This window comes from Stenella coeruleoalba (genome assembly GCF_951394435.1).
Source record: "Stenella coeruleoalba genome assembly, chromosome: 14".
Taxonomy (NCBI): domain Eukaryota; kingdom Metazoa; phylum Chordata; class Mammalia; order Artiodactyla; family Delphinidae; genus Stenella; species Stenella coeruleoalba.
Genome location: NC_137160.1, coordinates 38696625 through 38716641, shown reverse-complemented (window position 1 = coordinate 38716641; position 20017 = coordinate 38696625). Strand labels below are relative to the sequence as shown.

At 34.2% G+C, this 20017-nt stretch overlaps 1 protein-coding gene across 4 annotated transcripts in view; it reads left to right on the top strand.

The window, feature by feature from the left end:
* Positions 1-20017, top strand: part of KIAA1328 — a gene marked incomplete at its 5' end in the record, with an annotated part of 384225 nt that overhangs the window by 5249 nt on the left and 358959 nt on the right. For 3 of the 4 annotated variants that reach the window (XM_079942020.1, XM_079942019.1, XM_079942021.1), the window contains 3 exons: positions 1121-1156; positions 1883-2025; positions 9646-9740. In XM_079942020.1, coding sequence (XP_079798146.1) covers positions 1121-1156; positions 1883-2025; positions 9646-9740 — 274 coding nt within the window. Of the gene's footprint in view, positions 1-1120; positions 1157-1654; positions 2026-9645; positions 9741-20017 lie in introns of those variants that run through there. The other variant, XM_079942022.1, reaches the window with a different exon arrangement.

Below are 20017 nucleotides of genomic sequence, written 5' to 3'. Positions count from 1 at the left end.
ATAATTGGTTTGTCTACAAATTTTGGAAAAGAAAGTGTTTTATAAAGTAACAAAACTTTAGTATTTTCTAGATCATTTGAAAAAAATTGTTTAGACACTTACTTCCTGGAAGTGTAATAGAAGGTTATCAAATGGTGGACATACCTGGATTTAGATATAGTTCTGAATAAAATTTTATTTCTGGAAAGTAAACTTTCTTATTATATTGGTTCCCTTTCTATAGCAGTGTTCTAGCCTTTCTGAATTTCTCCTTTTGAAATTCAGAATAGTCCTTTTTGTCTTAAATTTCTTCAACTTGTTAAATAGTAGGGCTTCTTGAGGCATTTCATGAATATACTGCAGAAGAATAAAAAATGTTTTTTGTGTTGGCATGATTGACTTGCCCCCAAACAGTGTTTGTTCTTCAAAGCTGAAGCTCACTTTGAAATTACAGATTCTTTTTTTTTTAATATATCTTTTTTGGAGTATAATTGCTTTACAATGTTGTGTTAGTTTCTGTTGTACAACAAAGTGAATCAGCTATAAGTATACATATATCCCCATATCCCCTCCCTCTTGAGCCTCTTCCCATCCTCCCTATCCCACCCCTCCAGGTCCTCACAAAGCATCAGAGCTGATCTCCCTGTGCTATGCAGCAGCTTCCCGCTAGCTATCCATTTTACATTTGGTACTGTATATATGTCAATGCTAAAGCTTACTTTAAAATTAAAAGCTAAAGCTCCCTTTGAAATTACAAATTCATGCCTAAAATAACTTGTCATTCACCGATGATGAGCAAAATGGAGTATTTAACTCCTTGTTTACGAAAGGAAAGAAAATGAAAGGAAACTAATTTGTAGTGTATCTCACTTGGGAATAAGCATGGATAAAACTTTTATGGAACAAGGCCTTCCAAAATTTTTACAAAGCAGATAGTTGTGAATGTATAAAGATTAACTTTAAAAGATTATTAATTTTGCTACATTTATTTTAATTATGGTGCTTTCTAGTTTTGTTTTTAAAAGCTAGTTATAAACTCCCAGGTCAAAACAAATTACAAATTATAACAGAAATACAGAACAGCAATGTTTGGATGTTGGATAATCTTTTCTAGTATTTTCCTTTATGTCTTCCTGCATAGTTTCTGATGAAGAACAGTCAGTAGTGTATGTTCCAGGTATGATTTTATGCATTAATTTGGTAAACTTCCTTTGCTTCTTAAGAGTTAGGAGAAAATAAAAACATTAGGATAACTTTGCAGGTATAAGTAGATGCAGAACAGTTCATCAGAACCTAATTTTTTTTTTTTTTTTTTTAATGTTTGGTATGACCCCACTAAGGTTTGAAATACTGCCTTATTTTAGGGGCTGGCTGGGCAAGTCAGCTTTTGATGAATTTACAGAATACTTCATTCATGTGTTAAAGAGCAAGAGATTCTTTTCTTGTCATATTACAAATAATAGTTTAAATTTTATATTTCAAAAAAATGTGAAAACTTCTTTATATAGTGTTTATGTAATAGACTTTAAAGCTTACTTACTGGTTGTTAAGAGATGAGTAGTAAAACTGAACCACTGGAGGCATCCTAATTGTGTGAAGAATCAGATTTTTAATTTTCAATAAGTTAAGGTATGTATGGTATGTTGTAGTTTATTGGTTTTAATGTGACTTACGGATGTTCACATCCCCATTTAAAAATACTTCAGTTGAATCTTTGCATGCAAAACATCATCTTTTCATGATTCATTATTTAGTAACAGAGCCTTAAAATGAAGTTTATAAAGTAAGAGATTTCCCCATCAAGTGCCATAAGTAGAGGATATCAAGGAAGAGGTTGATGGGGGGAGGGTTTAAGAGAATGAAAAGATATAATTTTGAAATCTTGTTTGATGGAAATCCTTAGGAATTTCTACAGGAGGAAATATCAGATCAAGACACAAGATGGTGAATCCAAAAGCTGATGTTAAACTTAAGACTTCCAGGGTGACTGCTACTTCAGTCTCCATGGAGTCTTTAAAAGGTGCAGGGGATTCAGTAGATGAACAGGTCAGTAATTTCTTTTTTTCTTTTTCTGTTTTTTTTTTTTTTCCTTATTCTCCAGTCTTTATAAATGCTAACCAGTAAGTCATTTTTTTATGCTGACCAATAACTGATAGATAAGGGTAGAGGAGCCCTTGAAAGAACATTAGATGATCTACAAGCATTTTTAAAGATACAGAGGATTCTAGGATGCTTTGCTTAGTATGAATATAAAATGTGTGTTACTCATTTTGTTCCAAAATGTCCAGGCTTGCTTTAAGCCTTAGTTAAGAAACATTTATTGTCTTAGTATGTCTCCAAAGACTTAAATCCTGATCTGTGTGGAGTTAGTAAATCAAATTGACAATTTTTTTCTTTTATTAGGTGTCCTTTGTGACTTTTGTTCATGTGAATTTGTTAGTTGATGGTGGATAAACCTTTGTATATAAGAAAATGCTTTATTAAAACAAAATTAGCCTGTATTATTATTGTTATTATTTCCTTCGTTTGGCAAATAATATCATAAAGACTTTATTTCTATAGCTCAGTCATTGATTTCTCCTTTGTCTTTCTTCGCCTCTTTAATAGTGTCTGTACATTCCTTTGGTATATGCTCTATCTGATTGGTTTATTTCACTTTACTTTTTGTTATATTTTGTCTCCCCAACCAGAGTTTAACTCAGGGTTTGGCAATCTATGACCTGTAGGCCAAATCTGCTTCTTCCTGTTTTGTGAGTAAAGTGTTACTGGAACACAGCCACTCTCAGTCTTTTAGTGTTATGTTATTGCCACTTTCGTATTACAATGGCAGAGGCGCTGTAAAGATGAATGCTCACAAAGCCAAAATCATTTGCTATCGAATTCTATATAAAAAATGTTTTTCAGTCCCTGGTTTATGTTCAGATATTGAAATTTTCAATGTCTAGTTTGTTACTAATTACAGTTGACCCTTGATCAACACAGGTGTTAGGGGTGTTGAACTCCGGGCAGTTGAATATTTGCGTATACCTTTTGGCTCCCCAAAACTTTACTAATAGCCTACTGTTGAATGAAAGCCTTACTGATAACATAAATAGTCAATTAACACATATTTTGAATGTTATATGTATATTTACATACACTTTACGCATTCATGCCACACCTTTTTTCTTAATTTTTAAAAAATATTTCTTAGGCTCTGTGGTTCGTCTGCAAGCTTATTCAAATTGTTGTAAATCTCCAAAAAGTTTTGCAATATATTTATTGAAAAAAAATCTGCTTGTAAGTAGACTTGTGCAGTTCAAACCCATGTTGTTTAAGGGTCAACTGTTTTACGTTTAGTTATCTACAGGATTTAACTGTGATTAGCTCAAAAAGCCTGCCTATGTTACTTATATCCCCAGTGTGTACACTTCACACTAGGATGTGAATAGTTGAATTTGCAAGTTCTTATCAAAAATTGAAAGTATTTTTTCATATAATAGTTTGTGTATTTTATAGTGAACAGAAACTATTCCCCATTCATATCAGCTCTTGGCAACCACTAATCTGCTTTTAGTCTCTGTATTTGTCTGTTCTGGACATTTCATATAACTGGAATAATGTAACATGTGGCCTTTTGTGACTGGCTTTTTTCATTAAGTATAGTGATTTCAAGTTTCATCTATGTTGTATCATGTATCTTTACTTCATTTCTTTTTATGGCTCAATACGTATTTTGTTTAACCACCAGTTGAAGGACATTTGGGTTGTTACAGTTTTTGGCTATTATCAATAATATTGCTGTCAGCATTCATGTACAAGTTTTTGTGTGGATGTATGTTTTCAATTTTCTTGTGTATACACCTAGAAGTAGAATTTCTGGGTCATATAGTAATTCTCTGTTTAACCTTTTGATGAACTACCAAAGTAGCGATACCATTTTACATTCCACCAGCAATGTATGAGGATTCCAGATTCTCCACATTCTCACCAACACTTTATATCCATCTTTTTTATTTATAATTGTCATAGTGAGTGTGAAGTGGTATCTCATTGTGGTTTTGATTTGTATTTTCCTAACGGCCAATAATGATCATCTCTTTATGTGCTTCTTGGCCATTTGTATGTGTTCTTTAGAGAAATGTCTATCCAGATCTTTTTCAATTGGGTTGTCTTCTTATTGATGAGTTGTAAGAGTTCTTTATAGATTCCATCTCCAAGTTCCTTGTCATATATATGATTTGCAGATATTTTCTCCAATTTTGTGAATTGTCTTTTCACTTTCTTGATTTTTTTAAATAAAATTTATTTATTTATTATTTTTATTTTTAGCTGCATTGGGTCTTCACTGCTGTGCGTGGGCTTTCTCTAGTTGTGGTAAATGGGGGCTTACTCTTCGTTGTGTTGTGCGGGCTACTCTTGTTGTGGACGAAGCACAGGCTCTAGGCAAGGGGGCTTCAGTAGTCGTGGCTTGCTGGCTCTAGAGCGCAGGCTCAGTAGTTGTGGCACATGGACTTTGTTGCTCTGCGGCATGTGGGATCTTCCCAGACCAGGGCTCGAATCCGTGTCCCCTGCATTGGCAGGCAGATTCTTAACCACTGTGCCACAAGTGAAATCCTCTTTTCACTTTCTTATTGGTGTCCTTTGGAGCTTGAAAGTTTTAAATTTCGATGAAGTCCAGCTTATCAGTGTTTTCCTTTTATTTATTTAATTATTTATTTGCTGTCATATCTAAGAAATCATTGACTAAACCAAGGTCTCAAAGATTTATACCAATATCTAGGAGTTCTATAATTTTAGATATTACATTTAGGCTTTGATCCATTTTGATGTAATTTCTGTACATGCTATGGGTAGTGACCCAACTTCATTCTTTTGCATGTGGATTTCCAGTTGTCCCAGCGTCATTTGTTGCAAAGACCATTCTTTCTCCTTTGATTGTCTTGCCACCCTTGTTGAAAATCTGTTAATCATAAATGTGTTTGTTTCTGTAATCTCAGTTCTATTCCATTGATGTATATTTCTATTTTAATCGCAGTACCACACTGCTTTAGTATACTGTAGCTTTGCAGTAAGTCCTGGAATCAGGAAGTGTAAATACTCCAAGTTTGTTCTTCCTTTTCAAGGTTGTTCTGGCTATTCTGGGTCTTTTGCATTTCCATAAGAATTATAGAATCAACTTGTCAATTTCCGCACAAAAGTCAACTTGGATTTCAGTAGCAATTGTGTTAAATCTTTTTTTTTTTAATGTTGAACCTTCTTTTAATTTATTTATTTTTATTTTTGTCTTTGTTGGGTCTTCGTTTCTGTGCGAGGGCTTTCTCTAGTTGTGGCAAGCGAGGGTCACTGTTCATCGTGGTGCGCAGGCCTCTCACTGTCGTGGCCTCTCTTGTTGCGGAGCACAGGCTCCAGACGCGCAGGCTCAGTAGTTGTGGCTCACAGGCCTAGTTGCTCCGCGGCATGTGGGATCTTCCCAGACCAGGGCTCGAACCCGTGTCCCCTGTATTAGCAGGCAGATTCTCAACCACTGTGCCACCAGGGAAGCCCTGTGTTGAATCTTTTAAAAAAAATTTTAAAAAGTTTTTAATTCAAGTATAGTTGATTTACAATGTTAAGTTAGTTTCAGGTGTATAGTACAGTGATTCAGTTTTTTATGTATATATTATATATATACCTATATATTATATATGTGTATATATATTTTTTCTTTTTCAGATTCTTTTCCCTTATAGGTTATTACAAAATATTGAGTCTAGTTCCCTGTGCTATACAGTAGGTCCTTGATGGTTATCTGTTTTATATATATATATATAGTACTGTGTATATGTTAATCTCATAAATTAGGAGATTGGGAATCTTTTTTTCTTAATTTTTAAAATTTTTTAATTCAAGTTTTAAAGGTTACTTTCCATTTACAGTTATTACAAAATACTGGCTGTATTCCTCGTGTTGTACAATACATCCTTGAGCCTGTCTTACACCCCACAGTTTGTATTTCCTACTCCCCCACCCCTATGTTGTGTTGAGTCTTTAGATCGATTTGGAGAGTACTCTCAACTTAATACTATTAAGTCTTCCAGTCCTTGAATATGGTGTGTAAAATGTCTTTCTATTTATTTAGGTCTTCTTTAATTTCTTTCAGTGATGTTTTATAGTTTTCAGTGTACATGCCTTATACTCCTTTTGTTAAATTTATTTTCAAGTATTGTGTTTTATTCCTTTTGGTACTACTATTAACGGAATTGTCTTCTTAATTTCATTTTTGGATTTTTCACTGCTAGTGTCCAGAAACAGTTGATTTTTTATCCTGCTACCTTTCTAAATTCATTTATTAGTTCTAATCTAATAGTTTTTTGGTAAATTCCTTACAATTTTCTATATATAAGATCATGCCATCTGTGAATAGAGATAGTTTTACATACCCCTTTTCAGTTTGGATTCCTTTTATTTCAACTGTCTTCTAAAGAGATTTAAAAATGCAACAAACTTTATAGCAAGTTCACTTTTCCATACTGATAGTCTGTTGGTCCAGTATCATTTATTAAGCGGACCATTCTTTTCCCCATTGAATTACCATGATGCTATTGTAATTCAAGGAGAGACTTAAAATTTCACTACAAGTCTGGCAACTGTGAGAGGAGAAAGAAAGAAAGATTGACTAGGAAGAGTCTCAGACTTCCTTGCAGTCTGAGGTAGTGTCTGTCTGTAGAGATGTATCCTTCCCTTATTATAGCATAGCATCTTTTTTGGTAATCTCTATCCTGAATTTTGTGTTTGTCATTCTTTTGTTTTTCTATATCAGGGGTTGACAAACTTTTTCTGTAAAGGGCCAGATGGAAAATATTTAGCCTCTGTGAGACACATGGTTTCTGTCTTAATTATCTAAGTCTGCCACTATAGTGTGGAAAAAGCCTTATGTATGTCAATGTATAAAAGAATGTGCATGGCTGTGTTTTGTTTTGTTTTTAATTAATTAATGTATTTATTTTTGGCTCTGTTGGGTCTTTGTTGCTGCACGCGGGCTTTCTCTAGTTGCGGCAAGTGGGGGCTACTCTTTGTTGTGGTACGCAAGCTTCTCATTGCGGTGGCTTCTCTTGTTGTGGAGCACGGGCTCTAGGTATGCAGGCTTCAGTAGTTGTGACACGTGGGCTCAGTAGTTGTGGCTCACGGGCTCTAGAGTGCAGGCTCAGTAGTTGTGGTGCATGGGCTTAGTTGCTCCACGGCATGTGGGATCTTCCCGGACCAGGGCGTGAACCCACGTCCCCTACATTGGCAGGCAGATTCTTAACCACTGCGCCACCAGGGAAGTCCCCCATGGCTGTGTTTTAATAAACCTTTTTTACAAAAACAAGCTTTGGGCCAGATTTGGCTTGCAGTCATAGTTTACCAACCCCTGTCCTATATGGTCTAAACATGTATATATTTTTTAAACAATGTTTAGTTTTATATATATTTCAAACTTTATATAAATGATCTCGTATTGTGTGATTTGCTTTTTTGTTCAACATTATGTTCCTGAGATTTATTTATGTTGCATATGGTTACATTTCATTTCCTTTCACTGATATTTCAGTCAGGGTTTAGTCAGTTATTTTAACTGAGAGTATTTAATGTAAAGACTTGTTAAATTGGTGCTGGAGAACTGAAAAGCAAAAGGGGCACACTAGGTTATCGTGTAGGTAGTAACTGCCAGAAACAACCACCATCTTTAGGGCTGGGAAAACAGAACAAGTTGGAACTATTAAAACCTAGAAGCTTGGAGGGGGAGCCACTTAGAGCTGGAACTTTGACCTTCGATGATGGGAAACCAGCCTGACTGGTATTGCTATCCCCAAGCAGATATGATAAAGGCTGGTTCTATGAGGGCTAGAAGAATTACCAACTGGAATCAGCTGTTCTTGCCAGGGTAAAGATCTCTGACAGGGGTGGCACTGATAGAAACAGGAAGCAAAGAGAAAGGAATGTGTCCTTTCTTCCTCTAAGAGCCTCTGGTTCTTCCTGTTGGCAGAGTTTAACAGAACGTTGTGGCAAAGAAGAAATGAAGTTTCCAGAGTCTCAGCCTCAGCATCGCAAAACAGAGCGTGGGGGATGGGTTTGAAGATGAATGTCAACAGCGTAACAACCAGTAGCTACAGAATTCCATTGTATAAATATACCACAGTTTAACTCTGGTTGACAAATATTTGTGTTTTCAGGTTTTTGCCTAAACACAATGCTGCTGAAGTTCTTGCCTGTGTGCAAGCATTTCTCTTTTTTGTTTACTGAAATTTCTTTTAAAGGGTTTTCAGCAATTTTTCACATTGCCAAATCCAGTGACTTCTTTTTATATTCTGTTTAACTTTTTTGATCATTAGCACCATTAACCCCACATTCTTCTTGAAACTTTTTTCTCCCACAGTGTCCTATGCTTCTGATTCTCCTCTTGTCTTTTCAAAAACCAATTTTAGTGTATTTTCTTCGGTTAGGAGATGATTTTTAAAAACTAATATTTTTTTCTTAACTTTAGGGAAAATTTTACAACATAGAAAAGTGTAAAGAAAATAATAAAAATCTAAACATTATCAATAATAACATATGGCTGAGTTTTAAATCTTTAAAACTCTGACTTGAGAACCAGACCCACATTTCTAACTTCCTGACTAAACATTTCCACATGAATATCCTCCTGGCATCTTAAATTGACCATATCTAATATCTAAAGCCAAACCCATTTAATTTTTTTTTTTTTTTTTTTTTTTACCATATCCTCTTTCTCATTTCCTTTTTCTCCCGTCTTTTCCATATTTGGGTAGCAGTAATTCCAGGATTCATTTTAGGGGTCTTGGATTATTCTTGGCCACCTGAAGTAATTGGACTAACCTACTTCGTGGTTACGCAAATGCCAAGGATTCTTTTTTTTTTTTTAACATGTTCCTTTTACATGTTACCTCCAGTTCCCTTGTGAATCCCTAGGTTTCATGTCTTTAAAGCCCCCCTTTGATGTTCAATAACTAGGAGAACTTTTTATAGCATAAGAGATAGGATAGTACAGTGGGTAAGAACATAGACTCTGGAATCAATGCTTGAGTCTTGATTTTGCTACCTAACTGCTATATTCCTAGGCAAGATATGTAACCTCCTCGTAGAATAGGAATAATACCTACCTAATAACATTGTGAAAATTAAATGGATAAGTATAAAATACTTAGAATATTCCTAATAATACTAGGTATAATGTTATCTATTATTACTATTACTCTTTGGTCTAGTACCCTTTGGAATGAACCTTTGGATATATTGAGAGCTTAGAACTGGTGCTTCTGCTGCCAGCCTTAGTACATCTTTAAGCAGCCGTGCGGCTATGGTGTAGGAAAGATTCTCAGTATCTTCCATTAGGTGTTTGTTTCTGTGACATTCATCAAGGGAAAGTTGTTTCCTTAATACTCCCTAACACTTAAGCAGGCACATTTCCGCCTAAGAGTTCTTTCTGTGTAAATTTCAGATGTCCCCTGGTGGACAGATAGTTCCTTAGCCTGTGTTGAGTTCACAGTAGGTTTAAATGAAATGGGTAAATAGTGTTCTAGTTTACCAGATAAAAGAGATCCAAGAAATTTCATCTCCTGTGCTTATTTTAAGAAATTTCTCAAAAAGTCTTAAAAATTGTTTTTTGTGAAAGTTGATCAGAAGGATTTTTTTTTTTTTTTTAAGAATTTCTGCAGGGGAGGAATAAAGAGTGCATCATTGAAGGATTTATGTCTTGAAGACAAAAGACGCATTGCAAACTTAATTAAAGAACTGGCCAGGTGAGACAAAACCTTATATGAAATGCATTACTCTATGAGAGTGTGGTTTTTTTTGAAAATAGAGAATTACAAATATGTTCTCATGTCATTGTGTCATTGTGTCATTGATCTTATGGGAGCAGTGACTTTTAGAATAAAAGGTATCCTGTGGTGCCAAAAAGAAAAGTAGAAGAAAACGTAAAATGGAAAAGAAACACTCTCCAGTTATGTTTTCTGGTTTAATTTCCCCAAATTGTTTCATGGAAATATCTGCAGCAGTCATTTATCAAGAGGGAACATTTTGAAACTTAGCTCTGCTATTGATGTAGGTTGATATTGTAATCAGAGGCATAGCACTTTGGTTTTGCTTTAGTATCTGAAACAGAAAAGAACATTCATTTTATTGTCATCTTTCACAAGAATACTAGTTGTCATTTTGCTAACTTCTGATACTTTCAAGTAAGGGATTTTAAATTTTGAGAATGAGAGTTCTTAGCTGTTCTTAGCTGGAATAAACTATTCCAGTTTATTAATGATGTATATGAAGAATATTTACTTTGTATAATTTTTTGTTAATATACATGTCAAGTTTTGGGGTCTTAAATAATAAATGAAGATGCTTATAGAGGAATGTGTTAATATAAATTATAAAAGTTAAGTTTAGGGGAAGGCCATACCTAAAAACTGATAAAATTATATTTATTTTTATCATTGAATTGCATGTTTGGAAATAGTAGGTCTTTTTCTTCTTTCTCTATTTTTAATTAACGATAACTACATGAAGTGTTTCATTTTGAGACCTTAAAAGAATGTTTGTAGAGGCTTTTCTAGAAAGACCGAAGTTAAAAATTACCTTATTAAATCATAGAATCACAGGTATAAAAGATGACAAAAAGCAGTGATGTTTTGGGGGCTTAGGTTACAAGGTCTGAGATTTCAAAGTACATGCCTTAGTCTGAATGTGATATGCCACCTGAGATAAGCAGTAACCTCTTTCACTAGAATTCTTTGACTGTTCTGTTCCCTGAAGTAGAGTTTTCATGATCTCAAGTAGTGTTTTGTGTATTGGGAAAATATTTAATTGTTAAACATTTAATTTATGATCATCTCACAAGGCTTTTTACCACGAAGATGGATGTGGATGTCCTTAAAGCAATTACAGTTAGTTTGACTTCATATATACTGGTCCTGAATTGCCATTATTGTCCTGACTGATACATTTTCAGCTACCAGGCTTAGAGAGTACTTGACATCTTAGAGTATATTGTTTTGGTTTCAGTAAACTGCTGCTTTCTAGCAAAGTGCTCAATTCTCGGTAGAAGGTCATTGTGTTAGTACAAGGTTAATATTAGTACAAATTTGACTGCTAAAAACCCCTGTTATTACTATATTAACTATTAACATACAGGTATATGGGAATAATGTATTCTTGATTCCTTGAATTTGCTAAGTTTCCTCTGCTGGATATTTCAGTCTATGTTTTTCTACTCATACTTGCCAAACTGTTTTTTTTTCAAGACAGTTTTGTGCTAGTGGGAAAGTAGAGAGAATTCCATGTACCTCAAACACTGGCAACAAAACATTTCTAGCCTTCATGTTCTTTTACCTCTGAATTTTCAACCTGATTTCAAATAACTGGTTTCCTGTTGGCATTAAATACAGTCATTTCTCTTTCAGCTTGAGAAATAAAGTATATACTCCTTTGACCAGATATTTCCCTCTAGCTACTACCTTCTTTGTACTACAACATAACCTCATTCCTAGAAAAGAGTCTGTAATATCTATAATACTGTTTTCTACTCTGTTGCATTTCATTCCCTCCTCAAACTTATTCATTTATTTTAAAATATACTATATGGAAGTGCAATTTATATACGATAATATGTACCCGTTTTAATTATATATTTCACTGAGTTTTGACAAATGTAAGATTACTCCAGAAAGTTACATTGAGAACTTTTACAGTCAGTCCCCTCCTCTATCGTCCATCCCAGGCAGCCATTAATGTGATTTCTATTATTACTGCTTAGTTTTATATCTGACACACCAGTATAAATGGCCCAACAGTATGTACTTTTTTCTGTCTGGCTTTTTTCCCTCAGCAAAATGATTTTTGGTGTGTGGTAAAATATACATAACATAAAATTTACCATCTTAACTGTTTTTAAGTGTACAGTTCAGTGATATTAAGTACATTCGTGTTGCTGTGTGACCGTTTCTGCCATCCATTCCCAGAACTTTTTCATCGCTGAAACTCTGTCCCCATTAAATAACTCCTCACTCTCCCCACTGCCTACTCCCTGGTAACCACTGTTCTATGTGCTTCATGAATTTGGCTATTCTAGATACCTTATATAAGTAGAATCATATAATATTTGTCCTTTAGTATCTGATTTATTTCGGAGCATAGTGTTTTTGAGACTTTTAAAAACTTGTTTTGTATAGGAGTAATGCATTTTTTATCATTGAGTAGTATTCCATTGTATGCCTGTACCTTAATTTGTTTATCTATTCATCTATTAATGGACATTTGGGTTGTTCCAGTATTTGCCTTTTATGAATGGTGTTACTTTAACATTCATGTACAAGTCTTTGTGTGGCTATGATGTTTTATTTTTCTTCTGTAAATACTTAGGAGTGGAATTACTCAGTTATATGTTAAGTGTATATTTAACTTTATAAAAAACTGCCAAACTGTTTCCCAATGTAGTTGTGCTATTTCACACTCCCGCTAGGAACTTACGAGAGTTCCATCATTCTGCATATTCAATAACTCTTGGTATTATCATTTCTTTGCATTTTGACCATTCTCATGAGTATAGTGATATCTCCTTGTGGAATGAATTTGTGTTTCCCCAATGATTAATGTGATGATTGGCCAGTCTTTTGTTAAGTGTCTGTTCAAATCTTTTGCCTGTTGTTTTTTTTTTTTTTTTTTTCACTCACCCGCTTCCTCCTTGACATTGAAGTATTAGAGTTCTTTATATATTCTGGATGTAAGTTTTCAAATATTTGTTTTTTCCTCCCAACCTGCAGCTTGCTTTTAATGCTCTTAATATTTTCTTTTGAAAAGCAATTTTTTTTTCTTTTGATGAAGTTCACTTCATCAGTTTTTTCTTTTATGGTTGATTTTTTTAGTGTTCCATCTAAGAAATCTTGCCCATCCCACAGTAGCAAAGATTTTTTCCTATGTTAGAAAAGACTATATCTTTTCTGCAGAATTAACCTCCGCCTCCTTGTCAAAAATCAGTTGACCATATATGCATGGCCTATTTCTGGGCACTTTATTTCATTCCACTGACCTATATGTTGCCCTGATGCCAATACCACAGTAACTTGATTACTGTCATTTTATAGTAAGTCTTGAAATCAGGTAAATCCTAATGATTTTTTGTTCTTTTTGAAAATTGTTTTGGCTCTTTGAGGTCCTTTGCATTCCACTAAATTTTAGAGTCAGCTTATTAATTCCTAAAAGAACATTGCCTCCTGGAATTTTGTTTGGGGTATATTGAATTTACAGATCAAAGTGAGGAAAATTAACATGCACTGAGTCTTCCAATCTATGAATATGTCATATCTCTCCATTATTTTTTTAGATTTTCTTGCATTTTTTTCTGCAGGATTTGTAGTTTTCAGGGGTACAGTGTGTAAAATATGCTCATATTTTGTTGTATTTATCCTTAAGTATTTTATGTTTTTTGATACTATTATAAATGGTGTAATTTTAATTTTATATTACACTGTACACTGAATTTTAAATTTTATTTCTAATTTGAAAAAAAACAGAATTGATTTTTTAACATTGACTTGGTATCCATCAACTTCTTAAAATTCACTTGTTATAGTAGTTTTTTTTGCCAGAGTACTTTGGATTTTCCACATACAAGATTATGTCATCTACAGATAAAAACAGTTTTATTTTTTCTTGACAATCTATAGATTCTTTTTTTCTTTTTCTTGCCCTTTGGCATTGGCTAGAACCTGCAGGACAGTGTTGAATGAAAGTGACGAGGGTGGACATCTTTGCCTTCTTTTTGTTATCTTAAATCTTTAACTATTAAGCACAATGTAAGCGATAGGTTTTTTGTAGATGTTCTTTATCAGGTTGAGGATATTTATTTTTGTCCCTAGTTTGGTGAGGTTTTTTTTTTTTTTTAGTCATAAATAGGAGTAGAATTTTGTCAAATGATTTTTCTTCATTTACTGTGCTGATAATATGGTTTTTTTCCCTCTGTTATACTCTGGTAAAATATGTTGATTGATTTTTGAATGCTTAATTTACCTTGCCTTCCTGGCCTAAGCCTCATTTGGTCATGGTGGTTTTTGGTTTTGTTCTTCATCTATTACTGAGTTCGATTTGCTAATATTTTATTAGAGATTTTTGTAACATGAGAAATGCTTGTAGTTTTCATGAAATGTCATTATATATTTTTTAACTTTATGTTTTAATTATGGTAAAATACACATAACATAAATTTTACCATCTTAACCAATTTTTAAGTCTACAGTTCAGTAGTATTAAATGTATTCACGTTGTTGTTCAACCAGTCTCCAGAACCCTTTTCATCTTGAAAAACTAAAACTCTGTGTGCCCATTAAAGCTCCCCATTCCTCCCTTTGCCAGCCCCTGGCAGTCACCATTCTACTTTCTCTGTCTGCAAGTTTTACTATTCTAGAACCTCATATATATGTCAAATCATTGTGTTTTTTACCATAATGTGGTAAAATACATATAACGTACAATTGACCTGTCGTGACATTCAGTACACTAACAGTTTTGCATAACCATCACTTTTAAGTTCCAGAACATTTTCGCTCCAAAGGAAACTGTACCCATTAAGCAGTTGCTGCCCATTCTCCCTTTCCACCTAACCCCTGACAATAGCTAATCAGTTTTCTGTCTGTATTGATTTGCTAACTCTCGATATTTCATTTAACTGGAATCATACAATATGTGGCCTCTTGTGTCTGATTTCTTTCACTTAGCATGTTTTCAAGGTCGGCTGAAAAATACCCCATTGTGTGGATACATCACATTTTGTTTCTCCATTCATTCGTTTATAGACATTTGGGTTTCTCCCTTTTGACTGTTGCGAGTAGTGCGCTATGAATATTCATGTGCAAGTTTTTGTTTGAACACCTGTTTCAGTTATTTTGGCTATATACCCAGGAGTGGAATTACTAGGTCTTAGGTTGTTCTATGTTGAACTTTTTGGGGAGCTACCAATCGTTTCCACAGCAGCTGAACCACTTTATATTCCCCCTAACAGTGTACAAGGATTCCAGTGTTTCCATATCCTCACCAACACCTGTTGTATTTCATTTTTTTGATAATAGCCATCCTAGTAAGTATGAAGTGGTATCTGCTTGTGGTTTTGATTGTCATTTTCCTAATGGCTAATGATGTCAACATTTGTAAGTCTTCTTTGGAGAAGTGTCTATTCAAGTCCTTTGCCCATTTTTTAATTGGGTTGTTTGTCTTGTTGTTGTTGTTGTAATAGTTTTACATATTCTAGATTTTTTTTTCATATTCTAGATTTTAGACCACTAAAAGATACATGATTTACAAATAACCTCTCATTATGTAAGCTGTTTTTTCACTTTCTTGATTGTGTCCTTTGAAGCATAAAAGATTTTACTATTGATGAAGTCTAAATTTTCTAATTTTTCTCCTGTTGATTGTGCTTTTGGTGACCTATCTAAGAAACTACTGCCATATCAAAGATCATGAAGATTTAACCCTATGTTTTCTTCTATGAGTTTTATGGTTTTAGCTCTTTATTCAGGTCTTTGGTTCATTTTGGTTTAATTTTTGTGTATGGTAAGAGGTAGTGGTTCAACTTAGTTCTTTTGCATGTGGAAATCCATTTGTCCCATTTGTTTTTATCATTACCAGACTCATGGACATTTTATTTTATTCTAATCCAGGACTCACAGAAATAAAAATGGAGTAGCACAGTGGTACATTTTAAAAAAAGAACACTTTGTTTTGAGGTAATTATAGATTCATCTGCAGTGGTAAGAAATAATACAGAGAGATAGTCCATGTCGCCTTTACCCAGTTTTCACCAATGGTAGCATTTTGATTAACTGTAGTGCAATATCACAACCAGAAAATTGATATTGATAGAATTCATCAACCTTGTATAGATTTCACATGTACTTATTTGTGTGTATATTTAGTTCTGTGCAGTTTTATCACATATGTAGATTTGTGTACCATCACCACAGTCAAGATACAAAACAGTTTTGTTACAAGAGTCACTCATGCTGTCCTTTTATAAACATAGCTATTTTCCTTTGTACTGCTTTCTCCTTCCCTAATCCCTAGCAACCACTGATCCACTTTCCATCTCTATAATTTTGTCATTTCAAGAATGGTATATAAATGGAATCATACGGTATGTAACCTTTTGATATTAGCTTTCTTTCCCACTCAACATAGTACTTTTTAGATCCATCCAAGTTGTTGAATGTATCAATAGTTTGTTCGTTTTATTGCTGAATAGTATTCCATGCTATGGGTGTACTACATTTTCTTTAACCATTCACCTGTTAAAGGATTGTTTTCAGCTTCAGACTGTTAGAAATGAAACGGCTGTGAATATTCAATGTATAGATTTTTGTGTGAGCGTAACATTTTCATTTCCTTGGAATATTGTGTCATAAATGCATATATAGTTTTGTCAGAAACTGCTGAACTATTTTCAAGGAGGGTTTACCATTTTACATTCCCACCAACAATGCAAGAGAGATCTACATCCTCTGCATTCTTGCCAACGTTTGTTATAATTATTTTGTATTGTAGTCATTTGGATAGGTATTTAGTGTTATCTAATTGCGTTTTTTTTTTTTTTTTGAGGTACGCGGGCCTCTCACCACTGTGGCCTTTCCCGTTGCGGAGCACAGGCTCCGGGCGCGCAGGCCCAGCGGCCATGGCCCACGGGCCCAGCCGCTCCACGGCATGTGGGATCCTCCCGGACTGGGGCACGAACCCACGTCCCCTGCATCGGCAGGCGGACCCCCAACCACTGCGCCATCAGGGAAGACCTAATTGTGGTTTTAATTTGCATTTTTCTAATGGATATTGATGTTGGACATTGCTTCATGTGCTTATTTGCCATCTTCTTCAGAGAAATGTCTGTTCATCCTTTTTGCCCATTTCCTATGTAATATTTGGGTTTTTTTATTGATGAATTTTGAGAGTTCTTCATATGTCCTATATAGAGAGCCTTTGTTGGATATGTAGTTTGCAAATACTTCTTCATAGTCTGTAGGTTGTCTTTTCATCCCTTTCGTAGGGTCTTTCATAGAGCAAATGTTTTTAATTTTAACTAGGTCTAGTTTATCAGTTTTTTCCTTTTACAGACCATGATTTTATTGTCAAGTCTAAGAACTCTTTGCCTAGCCTTAGTACCTGAAGATTTTCTCCTGTTTTTTTCTGAAAGTTTTATAGTTTTATGTTTTGTATTAAGTGCATGATCCATTTTGCAATAATTTTTGTATAAGGTGTGAGGTTTAGGTTGAGCTTCCTTTTTTTTTGCCTACTGTGTCCAATTGCTCCAGCGCCATTTGTTGAAATCTTTTTTATACTTTTGTCAGAAATCAGTTGGGCATATTTGCATATGTCTCTTTCTCATCAGTTGGACATATTTGCATATGTCTCTTTCTCAGTTCTCTTTTCTAATCCATTGATCTATGTCTCTATCCTTCTGCCAACTGTCTTAATTGCTGTAGCTATATAGTAAGCCTTAATATTGGATAGAATGATTCCTCCCATTTTATTCTTTTTCAAAATTATTGTAGCTCTTCTAGTCCTGTGCCTTTCCATGATAACTTTAGAAGATTGTCAATGTCTATTAAAAAAACTTTGCTGGTATTTTAATAGCTATTACATTAAAACTATAGATCAGTTTTGGGAAAAATTGACATGTTTACTCTGTTGAGTCTTCCAATCTATGAATATGGCAAGACTCTCCATTTATTTAGCTATTTGATTTCTTTCATCAGCATTTTATAATTTTCAGGATATAAATCCTGTATGTGTTTTCTCACAGTTATGTTTAAGTATTTAATTTTCTTTGGAGCAATTATAAATGTATTGTGTTTTAAATTTTGGTTTTCACGTTTGTCGTTTCATGTTTGTTTGCTGTTTGAAATGTGATTGAAATTTCCGTGTTTATCTTGATTCCTGGAGCATTGCTGAACTCACTAGTTCTAGAGGTTTTACTGTTGATTCTTTGGGGCAATGACAATTATGTCATTTGTAGATAGGGACGGTTTTATTACTCTCTCTTGAATGTGTATGCTTTTTATTTCTTATGGTCCTGGCTAAGACTCCCAGTGCTATGTGAATAGGAGTGTTGAGAGAGGATATGTTTACTATGTTCTTGATTTTATGTGGAAAGCATTCAATCTATCATCAAGTATGATGTTAGCTGTAGATTTTTTGTAGATACTCTTTTTAAAGTTGAGGAACTTTCTCTCTATGCTGAGTTTTTGTTATGATTCCATGCAAGGTTTTGTAAAATACATTTTTCTGCCTCTATATCATATGAGTTTTCTTTAGCTATTTATTTGGTGGGTTATCTTAATTGATTTTTAAATGTTGGACATGCCTTACATACCTGTAATAAATCTCACTTGTTATAATTGTTTTTCTACATTGCGGGACTTGCTTTTATAGTATTTTGTTTAGAATTTTAATTTTTTTATTTTACTTTTTTATTTATTTATTTTTTTGGCCACGCCACGCATCTTGCGGGATCTTAGTTCCCCAACCAGGGATCAAATCTCGGCCCCAGCAGTGAAAGCGGTGAGTCCTAACCACTGGACTGCCAGGGATTCCCTGTTTGGAATTTTTACATCAAAGTTTGTGAGAGGTATTAGATGGTAGTTTTCTCTTTTTTTATTGCCTTAGTCTGCTTTTAGTACCATCCTTATAAAGTGAGTTAGGAAGTATTCTCTCCTTTTCTATTTTCCGGAAGAAATTGTATAAAATTGGTGTTAGTTCTTCTTTAAATATTTAATAGAATTCTCCAGTGAAACCATCTGGGCCTAGATATTTCTTTCTGAAGAGCTTTTTAATTACAGTTTCAATTAGTTTAATGATTATAAGATTATTTAAGTTGTCTATTTTGTCTTGGTTGAGTTTTGGGAGTTTGTGACTTTTGAGAATTGTTCCATTTCTTCTAATTTATGTCACCATAAAGTTGTTCATAGTATTCTCTTATTATCTTTTTAATGACTTCAGGGTCTATAGTGCTTCATTTGTGATATTATTTGTATCTTCACTCTTATTTTTGTCAGTCTTGCTAGGCTTGTCAGTTTTAGAGATTTTTTTTCAAAGAACCAGCTTTTTCTTTCATTGATTTTTTCTCTATTTTTCCTGTTTTCAATTTCATTGATTTTTGCTCTTATGTTTGTTATTTTATTCCTTCTTCTTATTTTATATTTATTTTGTTATTTTTCTAGTTTATTAAAATAGGAACTTGAGACTATTCTTTTTTTGATATAACTATTTAGTCCCTCTCATTACTACTTTCAGTGCATCTCACATGTTTTGATTTTTTGTATTTTCATTTCATTCACTTCTATGTATTTTTAAAAAATATTTCCTTTGAGACTTCCTCTTTGACCCATGGATTATTTAGAACTGCACTGTATAATTTCCAAGCATTTGGAGGTTTTCCCCTTGTCTTTCTGTTATCGATTTCTAGTTTGGTTCTCTTATGCTAAGAGAACAATTGCAAAATTTTTTTGAGGTTTGTCTCATGGCCCAAGATATGGTTGATCTTGATGAGTGTTCATGAGTGCTTGAAGAAAATGTTTATAATTGTAATTCTCCCAGTTTACATTGAAAAACCTGGTTTATATTATCTTTAATATATTTCCTTTTTTTGTTTGATCATCCTGTATGTAACTAATCCTCCATCTCTGCCTCTACTCCCTCTCCTGCACAGAAGCCACCTCATCCTGCTGGAGGCTGAACTCCCCATTACCGTCCACCAGTTTCCCTCAAGGATGCCCTTTCTCTCTGCTTACATTCCAGCACACCAACCCAGGCCATACTCTGCCTGAATGTCCTCTTCACTGCACTCTGGTTCTGACTCTTCATGTTGAGATGTCTCCACTCCTTGGATGTCCTCTCCTCTTTCCTCTGATTAGGCTTTGACACCCTACACCAAGCCACCCCTTTGCAGTTATGTCCTCCTTACCTTTCTCTGGCTCTGACCTCCACATGCTGGTCCTCTCCCTTGTGTGGATGCCCTCCTTCTTCATCTTGGCTCTGACATTTC